Source organism: Limanda limanda, chromosome 1, assembly GCF_963576545.1.
Source record: "Limanda limanda chromosome 1, fLimLim1.1, whole genome shotgun sequence".
NCBI classification, from domain to species: Eukaryota; Metazoa; Chordata; class Actinopteri; order Pleuronectiformes; family Pleuronectidae; genus Limanda; species Limanda limanda.
In genome coordinates this window covers 13,612,358-13,636,715 of record NC_083636.1, presented here as the reverse complement: position 1 = coordinate 13,636,715, position 24,358 = coordinate 13,612,358, and the positions used below count along the sequence as shown (strand labels likewise).

Sequence of the window (24,358 nt, the reverse complement as noted above, 5' to 3'; positions counted from 1 at the left end):
GAGAGAGAGAGAGAGAGAGAGAGAGAGAGAGAGAGAGAGAGAGAGAGAGAGAGAGAGAGAGAGAGAGCAGGAGAGAGAGAGAAGGGGAGAGCAAGGGAGAGGGAGAGAGAGAGTGTGGAGGAGCAGCCAGTCATTCCTGCCTCACTCCAGGCTCTAAGTTTACAGGCAGCCCGGCAGGATCTGTTTTTTTTTTGGCTTGGACACAGCTCTCATGACAGGATTAGGAGCCGGGGACGCGGGACCAACCGGAGATCTGCAGGTCCTAGTGGAAGAGCCCGAGCCAGATTCTCTCCCAGCACAGGTAGGACTGAAACCCTCAACAATATACCATCACATTAGTGTATCTGCAAAGGATCCTGCAACCCCCCCAATCCTTTCTGATAAAACACTCAATATGCAAGAAGGTTTTCTGGTGAGGATAGGTTGGCACCATAGATTCGCTCTGACCTTCCACAACACAGCATATTATTCTAATCTTTATGTGAAGTGGTTATTAGGTTTCAGACTATGTAATAAAATCAAAAGGATTATCATTACTCCCTTCTTCTCTTGAGTGATTCCTTTGTTTCTTGGACATTGCAGGCATGTGCTCATATCAACTGCAGAGACGAAGAATGAATGTAAACATGCAGAAAACGTTACTTTCAAAGATAAACTTATTGCACTCTTGTCCGGTATCAAACGTTGCTTGAGATATTTGCAGCTTAAGTCTGCAGAAGCTTGATAACATTGCAAACATATGAGGATGTGAGGGGACAGAAGGGAGCTACTCACAGGGATGGGAGGCATGTTCGCACTTTTTTATGCCTATTTCGCAGTTTACCATGATTAAGCTGAAGCTACCAGGTTTATTTTGAAACAGATTTTTAGTTGCTCAAGTTTATGGGGAGTCATTGGACTCACACAAGTTTTGATGCTTTTGACATGAAACCACAGGTGCCGGTCCCATGTAACTTAAATGCTATAATCACGTCCTGTACATGTGGCTCAGTGGATAGAGTCTAAAGGGGAGAAACACTTGTGTCAGCGTGAGGGCTTGATTTACCTACTTGGACCCTCTTTGTACTGTAAGAAACTCTGGAAGGACGTGTCTTCAGAGTGACTCATGTTCATTGGATACATGCGGTTAAAAATAAAATACAGTTGGGGGGGTTGGAGAATTTAATGTTGGCTATGAAATAAAATTGAATCAGAAGGATGACGAAACACTCATAGCTGCTGCACGGCTCATTTAAAACTATAGCTTTAGGTGTGTGTGTGTGTGCAGCTACAGGGAGTTCCATGCCCCCTGTGAACGCTTCAGTAAAATTCTAGCGTTGTGTGGTTTCACTCTGGAATTGTGCGCTGACTTGCAAGATTCACTCCAATTAAGAAGTGTGTGAGACCCTTTCCGTTGGATTTCTGCTGCTTCAGCTCACCACAGTAACACTTAAGTGGAGCGCTTTGTAGTAAGAAGAGCGAGAATTCTCTCTCTCACTCTCTCTCTCTCTCTCAAAGTGTGTGTGTGTGTTAAGTGCAGATGTGTCTGGCGCCACACCAAACCAATCAAAATAGCAGGCCGGCAGGGGGAAGACATGTGTGTGTGTGTGTGTTTGTGTGTGTGTGTGTGTGTGTGTGTGTGTGTGTGTGTGTGTGTGTGTTAAAGCTTTGTGAAACATCTCATGACAAGTTTTCTAACTCCCTTAATCTAATGAAGCCTTTTGCAGACACTCGAGATCTTTTCATCGAAAGTGACAGAATTGAACAGATAAGGAAACACATTTAAGACTATTGCACAACAATAAAAGAAATCCTTTATCTGACTTTTCTGTGAAGAATCTATAAACCTCGGTAATCTCGTGTTTAATGTATTTAAGACGGAGCCGATTCTGTCATAGTTTGCTGTTTCAGATTTGCGTGATTTGGCGCAGTCAGGAGGTCATGCAGGGGAGACCACACCATTATATACTAATGTTATCTAAAAGCTAACAGCTAGTCAAAACACATGCAGATGAGCCGGATGGACACACAAATGCAAATTCATGAGACAATGACCTTCGTCTGAACCCGTATTTGCTTTTCCTGTGGGAATGTTTGGACCCCCAAAGAAAATTCTCATGGGTAAACAAAATAAACTGTTGTTGGCTGGTTTCCATCAGTTGTTCGTGAGGTCACCATGTCTGACCCCGAAGGCTGAATACCCCAAAATGTCATTTTCTGTCTCTCCACTTCTTTTTTCTGCCTCTGTCCCTTTCGTATTTTCCTCTCCTGCAGGCAAAAATGAAGTTGTCTGGTTTCAATTAGGCTCTCAGGGATGTGTAAGCGTCTCTCGTGTTTGCTCTCCATACACACGGCATATATACATCCGTCTCTGTCTCGTCCTCCGGTTTAAGATATAGGGTTTGTGGTTAGACTTCATTCCTTCCACCGTCTCCTATTTTACATTCTCTACCATCATTCCTTCCTTATACCCCTGTCCTAGAGTGGTGGTGGGGCTACATGGTAACAAGCCGCAGAGCTTTGGGCACACACACACACACACAGAGGAAACTCAACCCAAAGGCAACAAAGAATTCTACCCTTACTGTGAAGCTAACTGGTGGAGAAAGATTTCTGCAAGCACCTATAAGCTTCCCCCTGATCTCTAATGGATGGACTTTCTGCCTGTTCCATTCTAGTGGCTTATTCTTGTTTTTGCAGCCCCCCCTTCTTGTTCTCACTCTCTCCCTGTAACACAGCGGCCCTTGTGTTTTCTGAAGCGGTTTCCTCTGGAGGTCTGAACTCTTTCCATCCCCATGTGGCCTGTCCAATTTTGCTGGAGCATTAAGGGCCTCTGAGGGAGAAGAAGAGACTATGCAGCCTCGAGGCTTTGGAGGTGGGAGGCAGAGACATGAATGATCGTGACAAGGATAAGATTGCCCGACGCAGATTTTGCTTATTCCTCAGCCAGCTAGTCAGTTCTGCTTCCCCATTCCTCATGTTATTGTGCATATGATAAACCAAGAGCACAGGCAATAGATTGTAACTAGATTATAGCTGGTTAAGTTTTCAGTTTTCAGATATACATGTTCCTGGAGAAGAGGGTTGGCAATTGGGCAGAGAAATCATGTGTTTTTGGTTACAGCACATCAACACCGGCTTCAGCCCTTATCGCCAAACATCCTTAAATCTCATTGTCTTTCAAAGTTGACATATTCTTCTACATCTTCATGGCACTTCTTCTTCATTATGAGATACATGTATGTATTCCTATGTGCGTGTTAGATACATCATCGCCATGCCCACTGGCTCGCTGTGAACTTTCTGTACATGTTCCTGCAGAATTCTAACACGGGCTCACTCTGATGTTTATTGGGCATTTTACAAGTTCCAGAAAATGTATAGAGCAACTGACTCTGACATTTCTCACATACAACCCCCCCCCCCCCCCCACAGAAAAGTTTCGGGAAAAAGATTTCAATGCATGTCTGAAAGCAGCTTATGTAACAAAATCATGTGGAAAAAGTATATTGCAACCAAATTGAGCTTTAGACCAGTCACAGCCAAAAATGTTCTGTTAAATATTTGGGATTTATGCCTGGAATCTGCACAAAATTGAAAATGATCTTCAGGGGAAAAAAGAGTAAAAGCATGACATGCAGTAAATTGTTCAGCCGGCCAAAAGTCAACCTGGGCATTGGTTTCTCAGAGCATGTGGTACCTTTCAAGGATCATGTCGCCCAACATCCTATAATTTCAGAAAATATATGCGCTATTGTCTTCTGGTCTTTTCCTGGGTTAACAGGAGCAGTGTTGTATCATCTGACACCTTCTTTGCCAGAGGGAATTTCCCTCATGCTGACATCATGATATTCCGTGTCCCCTCCAACTTCCACTTCGGACGTTAATCTTGTCCTAAGCCTCGTTTTCCTGTTTTCTATTCTGTCTTCCAGTCTCTCCCCAATTGTTTCTCTTCCCTCAAACATTATTTGGAAATGGTTTTTAAATGTGAAAGCTGCCACCATCTGAATTTCTCTTACTTTCCACTTCTCCCACCCCCTTTCCTGATGTAGGTGGGAAAGGGACAATGTGAGAGGGCAGCCAGTTTGTGTTTCCTCTGGTCTGTTGAAGCCAAATGAACCATTTGAACCCAGAGACGGTTCAGAAAACAAAGACAGACAAGGCTGGCTCGCAGGTGTCTTCCTCTGGGACTCCTGTAATTTATGTGCCTCACTTAGTTTCCATCTTCATGAATTGGTGCTGTTTTATTTGACTTCTGTGCCAGCAACAGCCAGTTGGGTTGTCCATTGATTCGCTACATTCGTGTGAACACGATTTTCTTCACTTTTGGCACAAACAAAACACTTCTCCGGTCTCAAGGATGAAAAGTTCACTGTGACCTCCTGAAAAACCCTTTATTTCCTTGTTAAAGTGTTATGGTAAGAATGCATTAAGAGAATCTTTTCAAATTCTGCACAAATGTTCACTTAGACTCATGGGTGAACTGGTTAGATTTTGGTGGTCAAAGGTCACAAAACTTGTTTTTGGCCACTTGAACATGATGTCTCATGTCTGGCTTCGAGGAATTTCCCATTTTGACAAGTTGTCACCTGAACTTAAAGATTAACTGATTAGATTTAAGTGGTCAAAGGTCCTGGTGACTTAATATTATCATTGTTACGGAGTACAATATGTCAGAAACAGGTGGAAGGGATTTAACTGCAGTGGCCAGCAGAGGCATCAACCACATAGCAGAGATTCTACACTGTTTCAACTGTGCATGTGCGTTGTGTGAAAAGTTTCCACTCTTTCATTCACACATTTTGCACTTTGACCTCTGGTTCTTTGGCAGAGCGGTTTAACGTCCTCTCGCCGTGGCTTATTTCGCCACTGAACTCCTGCCAAGCCACCTGGTTCGACTGCACATTCCACTGCACTGTGCAGCACCCACCACTATGCATTATATAACTGTAATGTATGTGGAGTCCTACTCTATATGCAGTCACTGAATCAACTTTATGTGAGGAGTGTGAGGCTCAAACGAAAGAACAAGTCGTTTCATCCTGCAGACAAAGGCACATTAAAGCTGGTGGAGCAGGGAGGCACTTGATACCAGTCCACACTGTTCCCAAAACAATTTCCAGTCAGACCTGAAGCATTTATTCTGCGGTTTGTTTTGATAGAGAGCACTCACTGTCCTGGACTTGTTAAACTGTTTTGATTATAAAGAGCAAATGACCAAATTAATGATTTTTCCATTGGTTTTGCAGCTTCAGACACAATGGTACAGTTGGATTGTGCACAGCCAACACTGGTAACCGGAGCTTAAGATGACATAATCCTACTCTCACTGTTACACATTTGTCTCTGGCGGTGCTCTGTGGTCTCTCGGTACAAAAACCCTGCTGTGGTTAAAAAGTGAAAGTAATGAAAACTGAGCTTAAGCATCTGACGATTAGCAGCAAATATAAAGAGCAAACTGCTGACAGGGTGAGCCCGGATATTTAACCTACACTCCTGTTAGCATGTAGCTTCTTTACTAAACTGGGAACAACCTGATTAAACTGCCGGTCAAACATGTACTGAAGGCTCCAGCGTGATTGATGAGATAATCTGTACAGTAATAACATTCACTTTGTCTGTTTTATTTGGTTTTCACACATAAAAAACACATTTTGCCAAAACTAAACTAAACAAATTCCTTCAAATAATCAAGCTAGCCAGTAAACATGTTACAATAGACAGTTATGCTGAATGAACAAATATCTTTTATAGTATCTGTACAACGGATGATTGCAGTATTAAAAAAGGAGCCACATTCTGTGCAGTAGCAACTGGGAGATGGCGCAAGTACACATGCAGCTACAATGAAACTTTAAAAAGTAGCACGTGGATATAGATCAGTGTGATCAGAGCTACCTCTAATGATATAAACCATCTCTTGCTGGTACTTTGACTCTCTTTGGTCCCTGTTACAATTGCTAGCATGGAGGATGCAGGATTCATGACCCTTTACTGCAGTCAGCCACCAAGGGGCAAGTGAGACGCTTTCATGCAGTCCATTTTTATATAGTCTATGGATTACAGTGATGCCAACACCGTGGGTATGGCAGTGCTTTAGGCGAAATATAAATTTTACGATGCCAACATGCACATACAGACAAAACAACATGCTGCTTTGTAGGAATTATGTTTACCCTGATCACAGTCTATCTTTTGCATGTAAGCTTATGGTGGCACTAGATAAAAACAAGGGTTTACCAAACTGGAAAAGTGACTAGACGACATTCAGTAGAGTGACAACAGACATTTTCCCAACAGTAAGGACAAACATGCTTCATCTTTGACATCTCTCAGCAGCTGGAAGTTGGAGCAGGCTTCTTATAGAAGGAGGATTGATAGGCTGATGACACCCAGGGGTGCTTGATTGTGATGATTCACAGTTGTCGTCAACACCAAGGCAGAAAGGGGCCAGGAATGAAAACAATGCAGACACAAATCATCTACCACTTTCTTTTCTTCTGAAAATAAAGGCCGCAGATTCTTCCTCCAAAAGCTTGCGACATGTTGTCGCAACATTTCATGTCCAGACCAAACTCTGTTCTGGTTCAGGACGGACGACGGTGGCACCAGAAACTGACAGATTTAGAGCAGTGCTCCAGAGGAAACTTCTGACAGGATATTTACAGAGAGAGAGAGAGGGAGTCAGTTTTTCTTTGAGTTGGCATGGGCCGACCAGAGGCAGCTGGGTCGGGATAATAATACTAGACTGGAAGGAGCTAATTCAGAAGCTGCTACGGACATGAGGTGAACCGCAGGGACGGGATTGGCCGAGTGGGTTTTGTCGAGGTCCCAGCGGGAATGAGTGTTGGGATATTGTAGGCTGACCATGGCTGTAGTTTTCTGAGAAGGGAACCGACTTTTCCTGCAGAACAGCTGTGATGTGGAAAAGATCAGAGCTGGACCAGCATCGGTCGAAATGGTTCCAAGGCAGCTCTTAATTATAGACGGAAGAGGAGACATTTTTTTTCTTTTGCAGCTGAAGTGAATGGTTTTATCATCATCATCATCATACGTGACCATTTTCTAATTTAGATTCAACAACCTAACAAGAATAACACATATCATTTATGTAGTGCTCAAAAACACTAAACATGGCTTAAGGCAAATACATGCAAGTAACTAGAAACATAAAATATACATCATTAATCTCACATGCTCTGAAGAGGGGGGTGAATGAGTAATGTTTGGAAGGTGGACAGTTCGGCGCAGTCTAACGCCAGGTATGGAGAGAGCCCTTTAGCCCGAGTTCTGGTGCTCGTCCTGCCAAAGACGAGTGACAGAGTTTGGAGTTTCCAACGTGTTAGACGGAGACCACATGCACTGCAGCTGCTTTGGGTCTTTGTTATGGCCACGTTGTGGACACTTTGGGGTTTTCCATTAGTTTGTCCCTAAATTATGTGTGTTTTGGAGGACAGTGTGTTTGCTCTAAATTTTATCTGTAATTCTTGCAATATTATTGCCATGCTTAACCCATTGAGCTGCACAGGATCACTGGTATGGTTGAGCAAACCACTGTGACGTCACAACATTTGTTTGTGAACTGCCATTTTGAAGCCTCAAGTTTGGCATTTTGACGAGTGCAATCTTGTTTTTTTTAATTACAACTACAACTGCGATCTGCACCCACTGGACGGTTTCTAGCTTCCAATCCAAAGGCTGAATTGAATGAGACATGAAACCAATAATCGAGACCATTAACTCTGTAAGTAGGTTATTTTTCTCATAAAATTCTATTGAAACAGCCATTTTCTTGCAACTCTGCTTGCCATTTGAGAGAATACAGGTATCAGGCACTTTCGCATTGGCTCAACTTTTCAGATCTCGTCCATTTTTATATAAATTCTATGGTTGGATCCCAGTAGTGCATAACAAACACCTGCATCCGACCCAATGACTAACCTGGAAGTATGTGCCCACGGCTGCCACCTCAGTCTCGTCTAGTCTTCGGTTTGGCCTGGCACGAGTCTCGCCTTCCGTAGAAACGTGTCTCTCATCAGCAGAGCAATTAAGCTAAACAGACCCAAGAACATGTGTTTGCAGTTGAAAGAATCCAAGCAAATGAAAAGACAAACTCACCAATCCATGAGGGTATGTTTGATGTATGTGAGTTAATATAAAGACAGATGAAAGGCAGACTCGATCATAGACACACTTACAGTTGGTGGCTGAAAGAGACCATTCATTCAGTTTGTGTTGGGTTTGGAGAAGCAATTGACTGCAAATCAAACTTTGAAGTCTGCTTCATTCGAGACGATTGATAGTTGGGACAGTGAAGAGCTCTCAATGGACTGGAAACATGCATTCTCAGCTGTTTCTGTCTGTTACTGCAGTAACATGCCCGGTCTGTTACTCACAATGGAGCGACAACATCTGCATTGACAGGCTTGTTCCACTGTGTCGGGAGGCTGGGAGACTGGGAGGGGGCTGCGGTTTGGTACAGTTGGACTGAGTCTACGTGGACATGTGTGTGTTTTTTTATCTGTGTGTGTGTGTGTGTGTGTTTGTGTGTGTGCGCAGTCTTTCTCGTCAAACCAGTGGGCTTCACCTTTTTGCTTCCGATCACACAAGGGACCCATGACTCACGTATTCGACAATACAACGTGCACACACACCATCATAGGGAGTAGGGAGTCCAGAACAAGTTGCTATGTGGCAAACAAAGGGACAGAATCCCCACCATCCCAAACATTATTAGGTTATAAATATAAATATTTGCAGGCATTTTAATATTTGTGGCGTAAGATAGTTTCAGTTTGGCAGAACAAATTGTGAGACAGCTTGGCCCCAAAAAAAGAGACAGAAAGGCAGGGAAGAAAAGCCACATGATGAGTTTTAGAGGAATAGAGTGACATTTTTGGAAATTCGCTTGTTTGCTTTTTGGTGGACAGATAATCTCAATAACTATTATTCGATAATTCTTCATGTGAAAAAGCTGAATCTGGGAAGGTTTCTTGTTTCCGTTTTTGGGTTTGACCAAAAAGTGTGTGGAGAGCAAAAGCTGCAGAACATATCGACTTAAATCTATCGGCTATTGGCTTTGTACAAAAATGACGCATGGACATAAAACATCTACAAAAAGGTTTGCCGTTTGTGTTTTGTGTGGACAAACAGACTTCTGCAGAATCATTGGATTGCAAACAACAGAGTCTTGGCACGTTGACCCCAGAGGCTAATTGTCTTCAGACAATAGCCGATGGCCTCCCAGAGAGATCAGAAGACTGGTTCTGTTTCCATGTCTGTCCATAACTACGAGGCTACAATAAGTGAGAGGGATAGATAGATAGATAGATGGACACTATATTGTTCCCGAGGAAAGTTTTGAGAATTGCCCGGGTATTTTAGCGTATAGAGAAGGAATCAGGGGGAAACCGCCGGTATGGCTTTACAATCTCATTGCTGAGAAATTTTTTTATAATTTGTCATTTTACAGCAGGTTAAGTGCTGCACTATTTCTCAAATATACCTTAACCAAAGCACTTTATACCACAACCTCAGTTTAACCCTTAAGTTTTTAACTTTTTCCTTCAAACCTCTTTTCCTTTTTTCTTCTCCAAACTTTCCTCTTCCTCTACCTCTTGGCAAATTCTTTCAGCATGTGCGGTGTGGCCTGTTTTGGTTGTCAGCATGCCCATAGAGATTTTTAAAAGTCTCTCAGAATATACAGCACAACTTCCATCACGCCATGAAGGTCATGTTGTCCATTTGTTTGTGAACAAGAATTGACAACAGATCACCACAAAATTTGGTGAACGGATGCAATGTGGGTCGGGGAAGAACCCATGACATTTTGGCGATGGATCTGGATCGGGGGGGGAAATCCAGGATTTTTTTTCATTGTGATTAACATTGCGAGATCAGGTGTTTTTCAACATTTTCTCAGGGCATAATTAATGGATTTTGATAAAGGCATATTTGGAGAACTGATATTTATGAGTGTGTGAAATTTGGGGCTGCGGACTTTTGGGCCTTGACAGAGATATGCACTCTAGTGCCATTCTGGTTTTGTTTTTGACCAATATGCTTATTCTTCCTACTCATTTCCTTTCTATTGCACACAAACGTATCCATCTGGGCAAGCTGCGTGATTTGCACAAGGTTTAAATTGTTCTTTTCTACAGCCCCTCAGCTGCAATGAATCAAGTGTCATCTATAATTTGTTGAATTGGGTCAGTTTGTGTGAACCAGCCACTGAAGGCCTTTGAAAAATTCACCGCCCTCTCTCTCTCTTCTTTGTTTGTCTCCTGGTACACACAGCTGTGACCGGCCTCCAGTGTCCCGTCACACAAATCACCCGACAACCGTCTCCTCAAGGTCGACCTGTTTACCGAGAGGCCTCCCCTTTCCTCTTCCCATCATGCGTCTCCTCGCCGCCTTCCTCCTCTTGCTGGTCCTGCGGTCGGCTGAGCCCAGGAGAGGCCCTCGGTCGGGGGCTGCGGAGAGGGGTAGCAGGGGCATCGTGCGAGGAAGAGGCAGGGCAGGGGTCATGCGGCGGCAAACTCAGGGTTGCAAGGAGTACATGGAGGCAGGGGAGAAGTACCTCGACTGTCAGGACAAGCAGCTGACCGGGGTGATGCAGGACTGGCCCAAAGACATTCACCACCTGCTGCTAGCGAGAAACAAGATTCAAGTACGTATACAGACCAGAAACAAGACGTAGACCACCTGCTTATACAGGCAGAGATAGAACAGATGAAACTAAAAATGATATACGGCTTCTAAGAAAGATCTAGTAGAGTTTTATGTAACAGTTAACGTCTCAAGTTTCTTACTCTGCAGCTAAACGCAGGCAGCTTGTTGATACCACGAGCATCTGTGCGCCATTCATTTGGTCCGAAGATCAAACACAGACAGTATGTGTGTGTGTGTGTCTGTGAGTGAGCATACAGGATGTGTGTCACAGGTGCTGAGAGGGACAAAACAAAAAGCTCCTTTGCCAGCGAGGAAATGATGAAGATGACTGATGAAAAACTGGTTTAATAAGGTTCATCCAAGTTCAAAGCGCTGTTGAATGATCAAGGATTAGATTTTGGTCAATTAATGAACCACTGAATGAAAGAACGTTCTATTCACATAACACATTCTTATCGTCATTAGCCTTGGGGTTCGCTTCTCGTTTGATGGTGTGTTTTTTTACCAGCTTCTCACAAAAAACGATATGGTTTCATAATGACTGTTGAGGTATGCACCCTACCATTCTAGTTGGTAATGAGAATGTAAACCTTTAAAAAGGAGTCATAAGTGTATAAAAAGATTTCTTTTGATAGTCATCACTTTCATAACATAAAAGTCAAGGTTGTTGGTAGTAACAACCGTTTATAATTTGCCATTTAGGTTTTGCGGGACAACATGTTCTTCCAGTTCACCCAGCTGAAGAGCCTGGACCTCCAGCAGAACCACATCTCCATGGTGGAGGATGATGCGTTCAACGGCCTCTCGCAGCTCACCACCCTGCTCCTCCAGCACAACAGACTGAAAACAGCCTCCGAGGAGATCCTGCTGCCCCTGCCCCGCCTCAACTACCTCCGTCTCTACGAGAACCCTTGGAGCTGCCACTGCTCCCTCGACAGCCTGGTCAGGAAGCTGCAGGTGCCCAGCAGCCGCAACCTGGGCAACTTCGCCAAATGTGCGGAGCCTCTTTCGGTGTCGGGCCAGAAGCTGAAGAAGCTGAAGGTGGACTCGCTGTGTGTCGACGCCAACCACGTGAGTACGGGAGGCAAGGAGGGGGGGCGCCCGAGGCCTCCACTAATCAAAGTGAAGTCGGAGGCCACGTCTTTGTGTCACACCTACATGTTCCCCAAACCTCAGCTGGACTGCAACACCAAAGGTGAGAGGATGTCAAGCTCTGTATTTTTGTGTCTTCAAATTCTGTCATGCATGCTAAAATGCAATACATTTTAAAAGTAATTATAATCTGAAGCATAGATTATATATATATATATATTTCTGACCAGCACATAATTAGATGGGTACACATTTTCTACAAATATTTATGGTTACAAGAGGATGAGTCCTATTGAATCTACTGGTGATCTACTAATTTTCCGTCGGCACTATTCAAATAGTATTAAAATAACATAATGAACATAATGCGTGTCGAAATTGCACCAAATTCAACTCTGCACTTTCTTGGACCATTAACCATACACATGCCAAGGGAGAAGCCAATAACATGAACGGTTCCATGAAGTAATGGTGTGGGGGGTTTCGCCTTATTAAATTAAGCTGTAGATCGTCCAAGGAGACATTTTTGATTTTGAATGAAACTTCTACTGTCTCAACAATTGGATATTATGACAACTTTGGTGATCCAGCACTTCACCTTTAGCCTTTGCCTCTCCTGGACAGAGTCGAGAGAAAAATCCAGTAGCTACTGTTTCACACATGTGGGCTAACTACAAGGAAACTTAACACCAGGAAAGAAATCCACTCACACAAGGACTCGGTTATTTTTTCCTGCAGCAGAAATCGGTCATTTGCAGCCAGAGAAAAGAACCATACAAACTTGCACACGGGCCGACCCTGGCAGAGGGAACGTCTCGTATAAAAAGGGACATTTGTTAGGTTTTTTGCGCTGCACTCCTGAAACTGGGCATGGGGATTACTTTTGCTGTCTAATGTTTTGGTTCCAACCAGGCTGAGCGGAGCAGAGTTGTGTTTGTTTAATTTGCTTTGCCACGTGGGGCATGTGAGCCTCATGGGGGAGGGAAGGAGCTGGTCTGGGTTTATTGCTCCTTTCCCCCCCCAAAGTGGCGACTTTACTTCAGGGGTTTAATATGCATTCGAGGACATTTCATAAATCACGTAATTTGATTAACTGCATTTTGTGTTCTAGTTTGGTCTTTTGAGATCATCGCTTCTCAGATTTTTGCAATTACAGCATCGTGTTCTGTCGTGTGCTAATTTGAATCATGCATTCATTAATTTTTTTTAGATTTGTGGTCTCCTGGAGATTTTAGAAGGCACTTTGTGGTTTCAGTTTTACTGCATGGGTCATAAGCTGCAGATAGAAAAAGACTAAAACAAGCAGGCATCCGCCAAATTTGTTCCTCCAGATTTCACATCTGCCCCTCTCTCTGTGTAAAAACTCCATTCTGAGGTCATATCACTCTTTCTACTTTCTACTTCTCCCTTTCATCCTCTTCTCGACGTTCATTAAACTCCTTTATCTTCCTCTTCTTCAAAGCAATAAACACGACTCTTAATGATGACCAAATAGCATCCAACTGTCAACACACTGAACCAAAGTATTGTTCATGAGTCAATCCGAGACATCTTTCGGATTTAACCGAGCAGTTGAATGCAGCTATAAATGGGAGCTAATGCCTTTCAGAGAAATCTTTCATGGAGAATCGACAAGCCAAAGCCACACAATGCAGCGTCTGTGTTGTGTAAAATGCTCGAGGAAGCATTTTGCATATTTTCCTAGTTACATTTCTTTTCTACAGAAGGAAGTTTGAATCAATTCTTTATCTCGACTACTACAAGGTCCCTCTGTTTGTCTCTCTGGCTTTTTCTCCCATTCATCATCTTTCATTGTCTCCGTATATGCCCCACCATGAAAGCGCTTTGTCATGTGTGAATGTTGCTTGATATATTACAGCTGCTATCCATGGTTGTTTGACTTGCAAGTAAGTTGATACCAGCTGGAGGATTGGCAGCTTTTAATTTAGTTGTTTTCACTGTTCAGGATTCCAGAAGCAGTGTTTTTATTCGGTTATATTAGCTGTCAGTCACCGTGGAATCTAATCACAGGTAGATTATATAATTGCATGTTATGTTTTCTCTACCTCCCTTTTGCCTAGTCAGTCATCACTTGCAGATGTTGGCAGAGTTTGGTTTGCTGTGGCAATGATGTGGCTTCCAAAGCATTGGGGCAACACATGCAGTATAAAGATTTACTTAAAAGGAGACGTATAAGGCTTATATTAAAGTTCATAATTTTAATTTGTGTCATCACTTAACAGGCTCAATGTTCAGTAAAGACATTGCTTTCCTCATAATGTTCATTGCTGCAGCTCCTCTTTTCAGCCTCTGTCTGACAGACTTTGTTTTAGTTCCTGTCGCTTTGAATCCGCTCTCCCGATAAAGCCCAGTCTGTTCTGATTGACCAGCTGGCCCACTCTGTTGTGCTTGGTCAACCACTTCCACAGCCTACACCCTCTAAATGGTTATGTTGGTGGGTGTGCCTGTCTAGCTATTTGGGGTGTAATATGCACATTTGGCACTTTTCTACTTTATAACAGACTTTGTGCGTTTTAACTTTGCATTTCTCAAGATTTCTCAGAACAACACCTGGCTCGTAATCTCGTCCAGCACACGTCCAAGACTGGCAGCTTTAAATCTTAAGAAGTTATGTTCGACTCTGAAAAACCTAACAATAGAACAATAGTTTAAAACACAAAGATTAAGACTGAAATGAACAGGAGAGTTGGGTGGTGGAACGGACGTGGTACACAGTTCTCTCTCCAATGGAACTGAGAGCAACCGGCAGAAAACCCAGAGCAGAGTGGAAAGATACCCTGATCTCTTTCTATGAAACCAATATTTTCCTCTTGTTGATTTCCTTCTTCTTGTTTTTCTCCCCACGTCTCCCTCGCTCCGGTTTAAAGACTGTTTCTCTGAGGTCAACCACAGCAGATTTCAGGCTCCACGTTGTGCTCGGCGCTACGTACAGTGGTCAGAGTTAATATGGGAGCTCCTCAGACTCTGTTTCTCAAGGACGAGACGTGGCGTTACAATATATCAACAGACAGCCCAGAAATTTCGCTTTCACAAGTAATGTTAGGATAAAGAGTACGTGTTGCAAGAAGAACAACCCTCTACCTGGCTCGCTATTTCCACCAAAAAGTACACTTAAAATCCTTTTTACTAAAAAATTTACTTTTTATTAAGCTTTTTTTTGAAAAGCTCAATAATGATGGTATACAAGTTGACATTTGTATGTGTATATATGTTTATCTTTGCTCTCCTACAATGCAAACATTGGAAAGAGGATTCAAGATGTTGTTCAAAAGCTCAAAACACAAACAAAACACTCACAGCGTCCCTGTTTTTTCCACATTCCGGCTTCAAAGCCAGAAAAAGGGCTTCACAACTCAGGTAATGGGACCTTCTGAGGAGCCTGGTGTGTGCAGTATGAGCCTTGGGAATAGAGGAGAGAATATGGGCTCGAGCAAAGAGCTGAACACACTTGGGATGTTTTCCAAGAAGTGCATTAACCTCCCTTGTTTTTCTAGGCTCTTGATTTTAAGTGTGGCCTGTTTGGAATTAATGCAGTATAAAGTCTCTGTCATCACTCCGGCTGAAGATATAGAGGCAGAGGTGGAGCCTTTTCTAAACTTGCTGACAACTATGTTTATATGATATCACCATTACAACGACCAGATTAGCGTTAGCTGTCATGACTTACACTGATAGTCTACTGCGATTTAATCATGATACATAAAAAAATAAATAAAGGTTTACTGCCTCGCTGCTTTGACTCAAAGTGATTAATGCTGCCAGGAGCTATGTTGGAAGTTTAATACAAAGATAGAAATCACACAACAAAGCAACGAACTCCCATAAAACCAAAACATATCACTGTGGGAAACAAGATACCTACATTAATGATATGTTAGCTGAGAGTCAAACAGCATTTGATTGGCTTGTGCCTATGTTGCCACATGAAAAGTTCTGCTCAAATTTTGCTGTGAGCAGCGCCGGGCAAAGTGATGCAGTATGAACCCAAAATGAAGTTTGGCAATTCAAGACGTCGCCATATTTAAGGGGAAGGAGCAGTATTTCGATAGAAGCCTCCAAGTCCAAACTTTGCAATGCCTTCCATTAGCCGGGCTGTGAAGCACAACGAGGTCTGTTGGGCGTCCCCCCAGGCTCTGAGCTTGGCCAGGTCAGTATGTGCTTAGTTCAAAAGTGATGGGGAAGTGTCCCCATAGAGGAAGTGAAATAGAATCCGTCATGTGGGCTACTGTTTCGAGAGTTCCGACTTGACTGGTGGTCCTATTGGTTGCCACCCACTGTTTCCTGCTCTTGTGCTTCTCTGGGGTCAACCCTGGGGTCAACCCTGCACCCTGTTTTGGGTTGCACTTTTCTTGTGATGTCGCTCAGAAACCCATTCACACTGTTGTATTGTTTTGGCCTTTAGTTCTAGACTTTGCCTACTAGACCTTCCACACAAGGTTACAAAAAAATCATAGGTTTCAGAAGCACCATAAATCCTCCATATAAACTCCAAGCCATTTCAGTTGGCAGCCAAAAATGGATTCATGTATAAGGTGTGTTGGCTGGTTCCCAGACACACCTTACATGCCCTCATGCATGATATTATGTCATGCTTTCCCTGGGATGTCCTGGCTCACAGTGACTGGGCAGTAAGTCAGCAGAAACACTACGAAACACAAATGTTCCATGTTGTAATTTGAGAAGGAGGCATGTTAAATTACACAGAATTTACAGCTATCTTTATGCAACCATGCAGGTTTAGGTGCTAAAATTATTTACTTTTTAAACACTTGGAGAAAAGACTCCTCCTGTCAGGTCTGTGGCGTGAATCCAAACCAAAAAATTAACTGCAATGCACACAGTTGACCTCAGTGTAGTCTGCGCTCTTAAAAAAATTAACTGCTTCCCGTTTTACTGTCCAAACATCATGAAACATATGGCAGCACCTGCTCCAAACAGATTCAGTTACAACCCTATACAAAAAGTAGGACAATTTATGGAAAACAGTATAGAGGGGAGTAAGGCTGGAAACAAACAGACTACAAGCCACTTTTAAACTTGTAATTTATGTGTTTATATACATCATAACATACACCGTCTGGAGTGGGACACAATGTAGTTAAATGTCCAGATTTAAGTTCTGCACAATTGCCGTAATGAATCCTGCAAACTGCTTAGCCGTATTTACGGCGGTGTGTGTTATACTAATGCATCGTCCGCATATGTTTAACTTCCATATGTTTTGGCAAAATAGCTAAATTGCTGCATTAAGTGATTCCAGCCGGGCACTTCGATGTAAAGCAGGGTAAATTATGAAGTCCGACAGAAATTAAACGTCTATGCGATATGGTCTGGTTTTCCAAATGTAGCACAAAGCACCTTTTTTTCACTCCGCCCCCTGAGAGTGAGAAATGTGTGCAAAGTAATGACATCTGCAGATTCAGCAAAAGATATAAATAATAAAAGCCGGGTTATGAACAAGTGACTTTCACTTCTGCTGACATGTTCCTGCTCTTTCACCTTGTCTCTGCGTGTTTCTTCCTTCAGCAGTAGAGGCACACAGCAGATGTTAAAGTAAGAAAGAGCCTCACTCTTCTAACTAAGAGGTTCGCTCCGTTAAGAATCACAAGATGCCTCCCGGCCCCTGATAAAGACTCTGACTTCCTGACAGCTACATTTAGCTCTAGGAAGCAACGCAAATGGAAGGCTTAACATCGCAAATCAAGATAATGAACAAGATGATCGCTCTCTTTCTATCTTTGGCTCGGCCTTTTCCTTTCTTTCTTACCCCGTGAGAAATACGCTGTTTAGGACTTTCAGGTCGTGGACATCACTCATCCATAGTCACTGAGTACACAGTGGGAGATTATCCTCATTACACTATAAAACCCACTAAACCACAGATGGATCTCTGTTGGACAGAGGGGCCTTGGATTTGGCTTTAAAAGCAGAAGTTTGATCTCTCCAAAGGGAGCCTGGGAATCTGAGTCTTGAGCGCAGCTTAAATTTCACCATTCCCCCCCTCCCACCTTTTCTAAGTTGCAGACACATGTCCACCTAAGCCAGGATTCTCTTCAGACCTCTGTATGTACATCCACACTACTACTTCTTCATTTGAAAACTCTGCTACACACGCCTGGTGTCAGCACCAATACGGAGCTTTAGCGTTGCTAGAACAGAAAGTTTGGAAACGCTGTTTTCCCCTCTTTATGCATTTTTTGGGCCGGTAACACATTTGTGAATATATCGCTGTTCCAGCAAATCACAGCGTGGCTTCACTGGGAGATCAAATCTGATAACCCCAAGTATTCGCTTTGCATTTGCAAATGTATGACCGGGCACTTATTCTCTACAAGCAGACATGGAGACGAATGCTGAGTGGGTTGTTTAGGTCACGACGCAGCCTTCAATGATTTGTTAGGCTCCCTTTGACATGACATGGAAGAAAACAAGCGGCATCAGCCTCGGCTCCCACTGTATAACATGACATGGACGATTTATCTCAAGTGTCACTGACTCTATTGTCTTTGCTAACAGCTACTGTGCTGTTCCATTCTGCATCTTACTGCTGACATTTGTAGGTCACAAGATATCATTCAAGCAATCTGCTACGATTCTTTTGCCAGGCGGGATGCACGCGTCCCCCCTGGTCACATGATAAGCGCTTCTAGGCATCTTAGTATGGACAAGGATCCCTGATAAGGAGCCAAAGTGTTTGCATGGACAGAAATCAATTTAGTTTAAAAATGCGTTTTCAGATCTGAACGTAGTGTGGCTGTAGCCGGAGACAAGACATTCTCGATGTGGAGGACTGACGGCGTGCAACATGGATCTTAAAAGGTCTCCACAGTCTTTTTCACCTTTTTGCAGCTGCTCGCTCTTTATCGCATCATCGAAACTCCATTTCCTGAGTGCACTGGCTATATGTGTGCACGCTGTATATGCGCGTGTGTGTTTACAGGAAACTACCTCCATAATAACTGGCTATAACCTCTGTGGCAGTAAAGACTGCAACATCTGCATTGTAAAAAGAGGCTGTAGGCATTCTTTCCTGAGCAAAGTATACCGTCTGTGTAAATAAATATATGCAGGAAACTGGTTTACAGGAACGCTCGACTTCACACACATTGCATGCGATTTTTTCTTCCTCACATCTTGATAATAAAGGAGTCATTTCATATTTAAGAGAACCTCGCTTGTTATTGGCTCAATCACTCCTTTCCTCTCATCTGCAACCATTTTGGGAACCGCTTCAAAAACAATCACCCCTGTTCGTTTTGATGATACAGGTCGAACGGACCACCAACTCAGATCTATGCGAAAAATCGATACATTACAGATGTGAACTTTAGAGCAGCTGATTCCTACTCATACAGACGCCGACAGATGAATGACTTCAAATTGTCTCCAGAACGTGTTCATCCCAGAAACTCGTGCAACAACAGTCCTTACAGGAATCTGGATGTATTTATCGTCTGCATAGAAGCTCCACATATTCAGCTTTTTCGTTTTTTGGAAGCGAGAAATCTTTATTTTAACTGTCCCAACACTGTAGATCTCAAAATTGCTTCAGCGTGGGACATTTGATTTAAAGCTTCGGAGAGGATCTGCTATTGACATGGGAATTTGCGGGGGAATCGCTGTTTCTTACATTACATTCTTTAAAGGTGTGTGTGTGTGTGTGTGTGTGTGTGTGTGTGTGTGTGTTGTGTGTGTATGTGTGTGTTTGTGTGTGTGTGTGTGTGTGTGTGTGTGCGGAAGCGAGAGGAAACACTCCTCCCTGGCACAGGAGTGAAACAGTGTTATACAAACCATCACACTCGTCATCTTGAAAACGTTAAATGCTGCACACGGCCCACACAACATCTTGAAAATGGATAAAGATGCAGACAGATTGCATTTCCACATCTCCGCTGTATTCAACTGATTTCTCTTGTTGAGCACAGCAGCCTCCATCCTGTAAACCTATCATGTATCTGTGTTGTTTGTGGTCATATATAAATGAACTCAACATAATAAAAAGATAGAGGGAATGAGTATAACCTTACTTTCATATAAGGGAGAGTAATCTTTCTTCTCTCCTCTGAAGACCTCATGTTTGTCTATCCGTTTGTCTTCCTACGCAGGTTTGGATCACATCCCGTCTGACCTGCCGTCTGACCTTGTGAAGATGGATCTGTCCAGTAACATCATCAAACATCTCAGGCCCAAACAGTTCCTGCTGTCCAAAGACCTCAAGCTGCTCAACCTGAGCAGCAACAGCCTGCAGCGTGTAGACAGAGGTAAAACCGCAGCTCCATAATCCATCCGCTTACTATCTGTACCACTTATCCTTTTAAGGGTCACAGGGGGGGTACCTCGTTGGCGGTGGTAATGATAACATTTATTCATAGAGCACTTTTACAGCATTAAATGGAGCCAAGGTGCTTTACACAAAAAGAACAGCAGCTTAAACTGAACATATTTAAAAACATCTCTCAATAAAATCAATTTAAAAAGGATTAAAGCAATAAAAGATAGTTGAATTAATTAAAAGAAGGCCATAAAAACGAGTTGAATGTCTTTTTAAACATTGCCTAAAATACAATCAACATTAACACGATAAATATATATCCTGATAAAAACGTTCGTATCCGTCGTTGTTGATAATTTCCATGATGAATGTCACATAATTATTATTTCTTTTATGTTTAAATACTTTTCTACAATAACTCTTAATTATGGACAGAGTATGAAAAACACGTCCTCACTGTTTGCATAACGCATAAGCAATATATTTATATATATATTGATATTTTTTATTGCACAGCCTTGGGACAGAGGATGCATTTCTAATATGTCATCGGACTTTGTTCCAGATCTTTGGGTTAAACTTGCAGACAGCTGCTTCACATAACCTCAACACACACATCACATGCATATTTTTCTCTTTTCGTCTCAATGCAAATGCTGGTTCTGCCTCAGCATGGGCAGCATTATAAAAAAAAGTGCAGACTCATTATTCTTCCCAGACTAATGATGTTTGTGCTCACGTCTTCCTGTCCAAGAGGGAATCCTGTACAAAACCTTTTATTCATTATCCCGCAAACACGTGTAAACAATCATCCACATCTCCAGCGCCAGTGCATCCAGAACTATTTGGAAAATATTTGAACACTTTTGGAAGGTGAATATACGCTCTGAGGGCTCATGATAGCCACAGACATATTGTCTCAATCATGATCTCCCCTTTTAATCTTGCAAAAAAATAAAGGTTTTGAATCGTTTTCAAGAGGTTGTTTATTTAGGCTTTTTAATCTGGACGATCACCAGAGAGACGGAAAGAAACATGAATGAAACGGCTCTGGCTCACTTGGATTATTATTAATACCTTAAATGCACTGTTTTTTTGCTACAGCCTTTAGTTGTGGGGTTTGGCGATATCTTGTGCCAGGTCGTTGTGGGTTTTTTTTCTCTCCTGGCAAGACAACAGTCGAAATTGACTAAACGATCATTTGGGCCGTTACAGCGAAGTGCGGTTTATCTGAAGGTCAATTTGGTGCAGAGTCCTGTGACTAATAACCTGACATTTAAGGAATTGTCACAATGCGGGGTCTCCATCTTTCTGGAACCCAAACACTGCAGAAAAAATAAATATTTCTCAATACTCATGTAAAAATCCCTGTGGATGACGTTTTGTTACTGTGAGTGAGGCAACAATGAAGGAGCATGTAATTATGTAATGGTCGGACAGATGCAACACTAATGTTTGTAGCCATGGTGATTTTAGAGATTAATATTGTGTATAATTTGTCATGGAGCTTTGTTGGCAAGATCAACCCAGATTAGTGGAAACCTGGGGGGTCGTAGCATTAATTTATCTCCTCTGTGGTGATAATGATGTTATGCATGTAACATTTTGGCTGGAAAAATGTAATGTCACGGTTTGAAGCGTCAGTCTCAGCGGGCACTCTGTTGTGGGTTCTCAAATCCTGGAGGGAGGGCTGGTCAAAATACTTGGAGATTAGTTGTCTCTGCTTTGCATTTATTCCTTCATTCCATAATTTATTTCAGTAGTCAAGGACGGTGAGATCATCAAGGTTTAGAACAATGAACAGATGAAAAAAACAATTATGCGGACAGGCAGCTGGTTAGCCTAGCTTAGCACAAGGCTTAGCACAAAGACTGAAAAGCAGGAAAAAGCCGGCCTGCCTGGCTCCGCCCAACTTTTTTGAAAATGATCAGTTTTAGACTTGCGTTTTTCAACAAATTATACAATTATATATACCAGTAAGGGATGTTACTTAAAATAATGTGAGCAGGCTTTATCTTTATCGCCTGAAGGGTCCAACAGTGTCCAAATAAGCTTTCTTTAAATAACCTGATGTGAACGTCGACCACAATTAGTTTCCTGTCGTAGTGGTTAAAAACAAGCTATAGCTATTTTGGGAGGCGGAGTCCAACGAGTCGTTTTCCCGTTCCTCCTCCTTCCACATCCTTCTATCGGGGCCATCTTTAAGGTCAAGTGCTGGAGAAGCAGCAACAATAACTTTTAAAAGTGAACACCAAAAGGTTATCGGTCCTGAGCGTCAATTTTCTTCTTCTTTCATGTCTCTATCTCAGACACGTCTTTATTTTCATCATATTTGCCGACGCCAGTATGTTTACCCTCCTCCCCTCACTACTTGTCTCCATTGTCCCATTAATCCCACTCAAACCCAGTCTGATTACAGCATCTGGAACCTTTTAGGGACACAAACAGTCCCTTTTTTTACTAAAGTTAGTTAGATTTCCCTACTTTTTCTGGGGTCCAGCTCATTTCACATCATTAGAAGGGGAGCTGTATCAAAGATTTGTCTTGTTATCAGAATGATGGCAATTCAGGTCGATTGGTTTGGGCTTGGAAGGAAGTGCAAAAGAGAGACCTAATGTTGCTCTTACATTCACCAGGTAGCAAGAAACACTAATACAAACGAAGGCTAATGTTACTGTGTGTCTACAGAATGTGAAATAAGCAACTGACAACTTTGACAAAAGATTTTTTTTGTTATCCTACAAAATTAATTTAAATATTGATATTTTCTTCCCCTCCCAGCTTCATTTGCAGGCCTGCTGTACCTTCGTGAGCTTGACCTGTCCAACAACAGCCTCCATTACTTCCAGTACGGTGTACTCGAGGACCTCTACTTCCTACGGAAGCTCTCACTGGCCAACAACCCGTGGATCTGTGACTACAACATCCACTACCTGATCTACTGGCTGAAGCATCACCCCGGCGTCTCTTACACTGGCCTGTTCTGCAGCGAGCCACGGGAGTTCAGGGGCTGGCGCGTCGAAGACTACGTCAAGACCTACAACGGGGAGTGTCCCAAGGATAAACAAATAGGAGGGGTTGACACGGGACAGGGAGGACAGGGAGAGTCGGACAATGAAGCACAAGAGGCGATGAGGGAGACTGAGCATCTGCTTCAGCACCTGAAGCAGAAGAAGCGAAAAAGGTTTGAGATCATCAGGCTGAGTTAAAGCGGAGGTGGATCAGTGGACTGGTTTGGTTTAGATGGAGGGAAATGTATAGAAGAGGCCGCAGGGTGGTCTGTGGACAGGCTGGAGGACGGATTATTAAAGGCAATGATGTGATGTTCAAATAAAGACATGATGAGCGAAAATACAAATTTGGGATAAATCCAGAATTTTGGCTTTTTCTTATGATTTTTAGATATGAATTCTTATTGCTACGTTTACCTTTAAACAAGAGGTGTAGGAAAATGCTGTTTGAACTTTTATTTTATCTTTTTTTTTCCTTTTAACAAAAGTTCTGTTTCTGATTTTTTTCTGTCTTAATTAATGTATGATATTGTCGACCTGTTTTCTGGGAATAAAATTGGGTTTATTTTTTCTGAACATGTGTTTTCACTTAATGATGTACAGACATGATGGAGAGAAGAAGGTAAGATGAAAGCAGATCGCTGCTTTAATGAGGACATGAAAGTTCCAGATAGACTTCTCTAGGAATCCACCACATGCTAACTAGATAGAAACAAACCGAGTTGTCAAATTGACCTCTGGGCATGTGGGGTATAAAGCTCTATTCACATATTTGGAAAAGACAGGAGGGAGGCCAGACTCCGGTAAACACTCCATGATGTTTCTGTCTAGTCGCTTGTCGCCACCATTATCTCTTTGAAAAACAGTTTGCCATGCACCCTGGGATAGGTCGGCCCGAGAGGGGTCTACCCTTGGAAGCCTTTCTTGAAGGGACGCACTTTTGAAGGAGCCTTTGAAATGGAACAGCCAGGTTCTTTTGCTGTGATGCATTTTCAAATGCCCCGTCTGAAGGATGCAGCCGCTGAATTGAGACACATACAGCCATAGTCTGTCACTGCCAATCCTATATTTCATTTGACATCTGAATTATGACGATTGACAAGAGATTTCGATGCTGCATAGACCAAGAAGAAGTTTTGTGGTGTTGATAAGCGCCACCTAGTGTGTTCCCTTGATGAAACTCCCAAGTCCCAGGTGCTTAAACATGGTCTTTCATTTTCCTTCTGTCACTGAAGGAGTTAAACACACAGTTGGAATTCAAATAAAGTTTGTTACTGAAAATAAATAAAAATGGTTTCACAGTCACTGATTG

At 42.6% G+C, this 24,358-nt stretch overlaps 2 protein-coding genes across 2 annotated transcripts in view; one reads left to right on the top strand and one right to left on the bottom strand.

Moving 5' to 3' along the window:
• ccdc146 (coiled-coil domain containing 146) overlaps window positions 1-1,122 on the bottom strand; it is a 66,627-nt gene extending 65,505 nt beyond the window's left edge. The window contains exon 1 of the mRNA XM_061089239.1: window positions 1,050-1,122. Within this exon, the coding sequence (XP_060945222.1) occupies window positions 1,050-1,122 (73 nt within the window). The remainder of the gene's footprint in view (window positions 1-1,049) is intronic.
• Window positions 116-23,486, top strand: lrrc17 (leucine rich repeat containing 17). The gene is made up of 5 exons (XM_061075788.1): window positions 116-301; window positions 10,276-10,648; window positions 11,353-11,845; window positions 19,869-20,024; window positions 22,817-23,486. Exons 2-5 carry the CDS (start codon window positions 10,376-10,378, stop codon window positions 23,242-23,244), a joined length of 1,350 nt encoding a protein of 449 aa, XP_060931771.1. The 5' UTR covers window positions 116-301; window positions 10,276-10,375; the 3' UTR covers window positions 23,245-23,486.
• The last annotated feature ends 872 nt before the right edge of the window (window positions 23,487-24,358 follow it).

Excerpts from the sequence above, each read along its gene's own strand:
- lrrc17 (XM_061075788.1), top strand. The coding sequence starts at position 10,376 with ATGCGTCTCCTCGCCGCCTTCCTCCTCTTGCTGGTCCTGCGGTCGGCT. Across the intron at positions 10,649-11,352 it reads TAGCGAGAAACAAGATTCAA|GTTTTGCGGGACAACATGTT; the intron begins GTACGTATACAG and ends TTTGCCATTTAG. Across the intron at positions 11,846-19,868 it reads GCTGGACTGCAACACCAAAG|GTTTGGATCACATCCCGTCT; the intron begins GTGAGAGGATGT and ends CTTCCTACGCAG.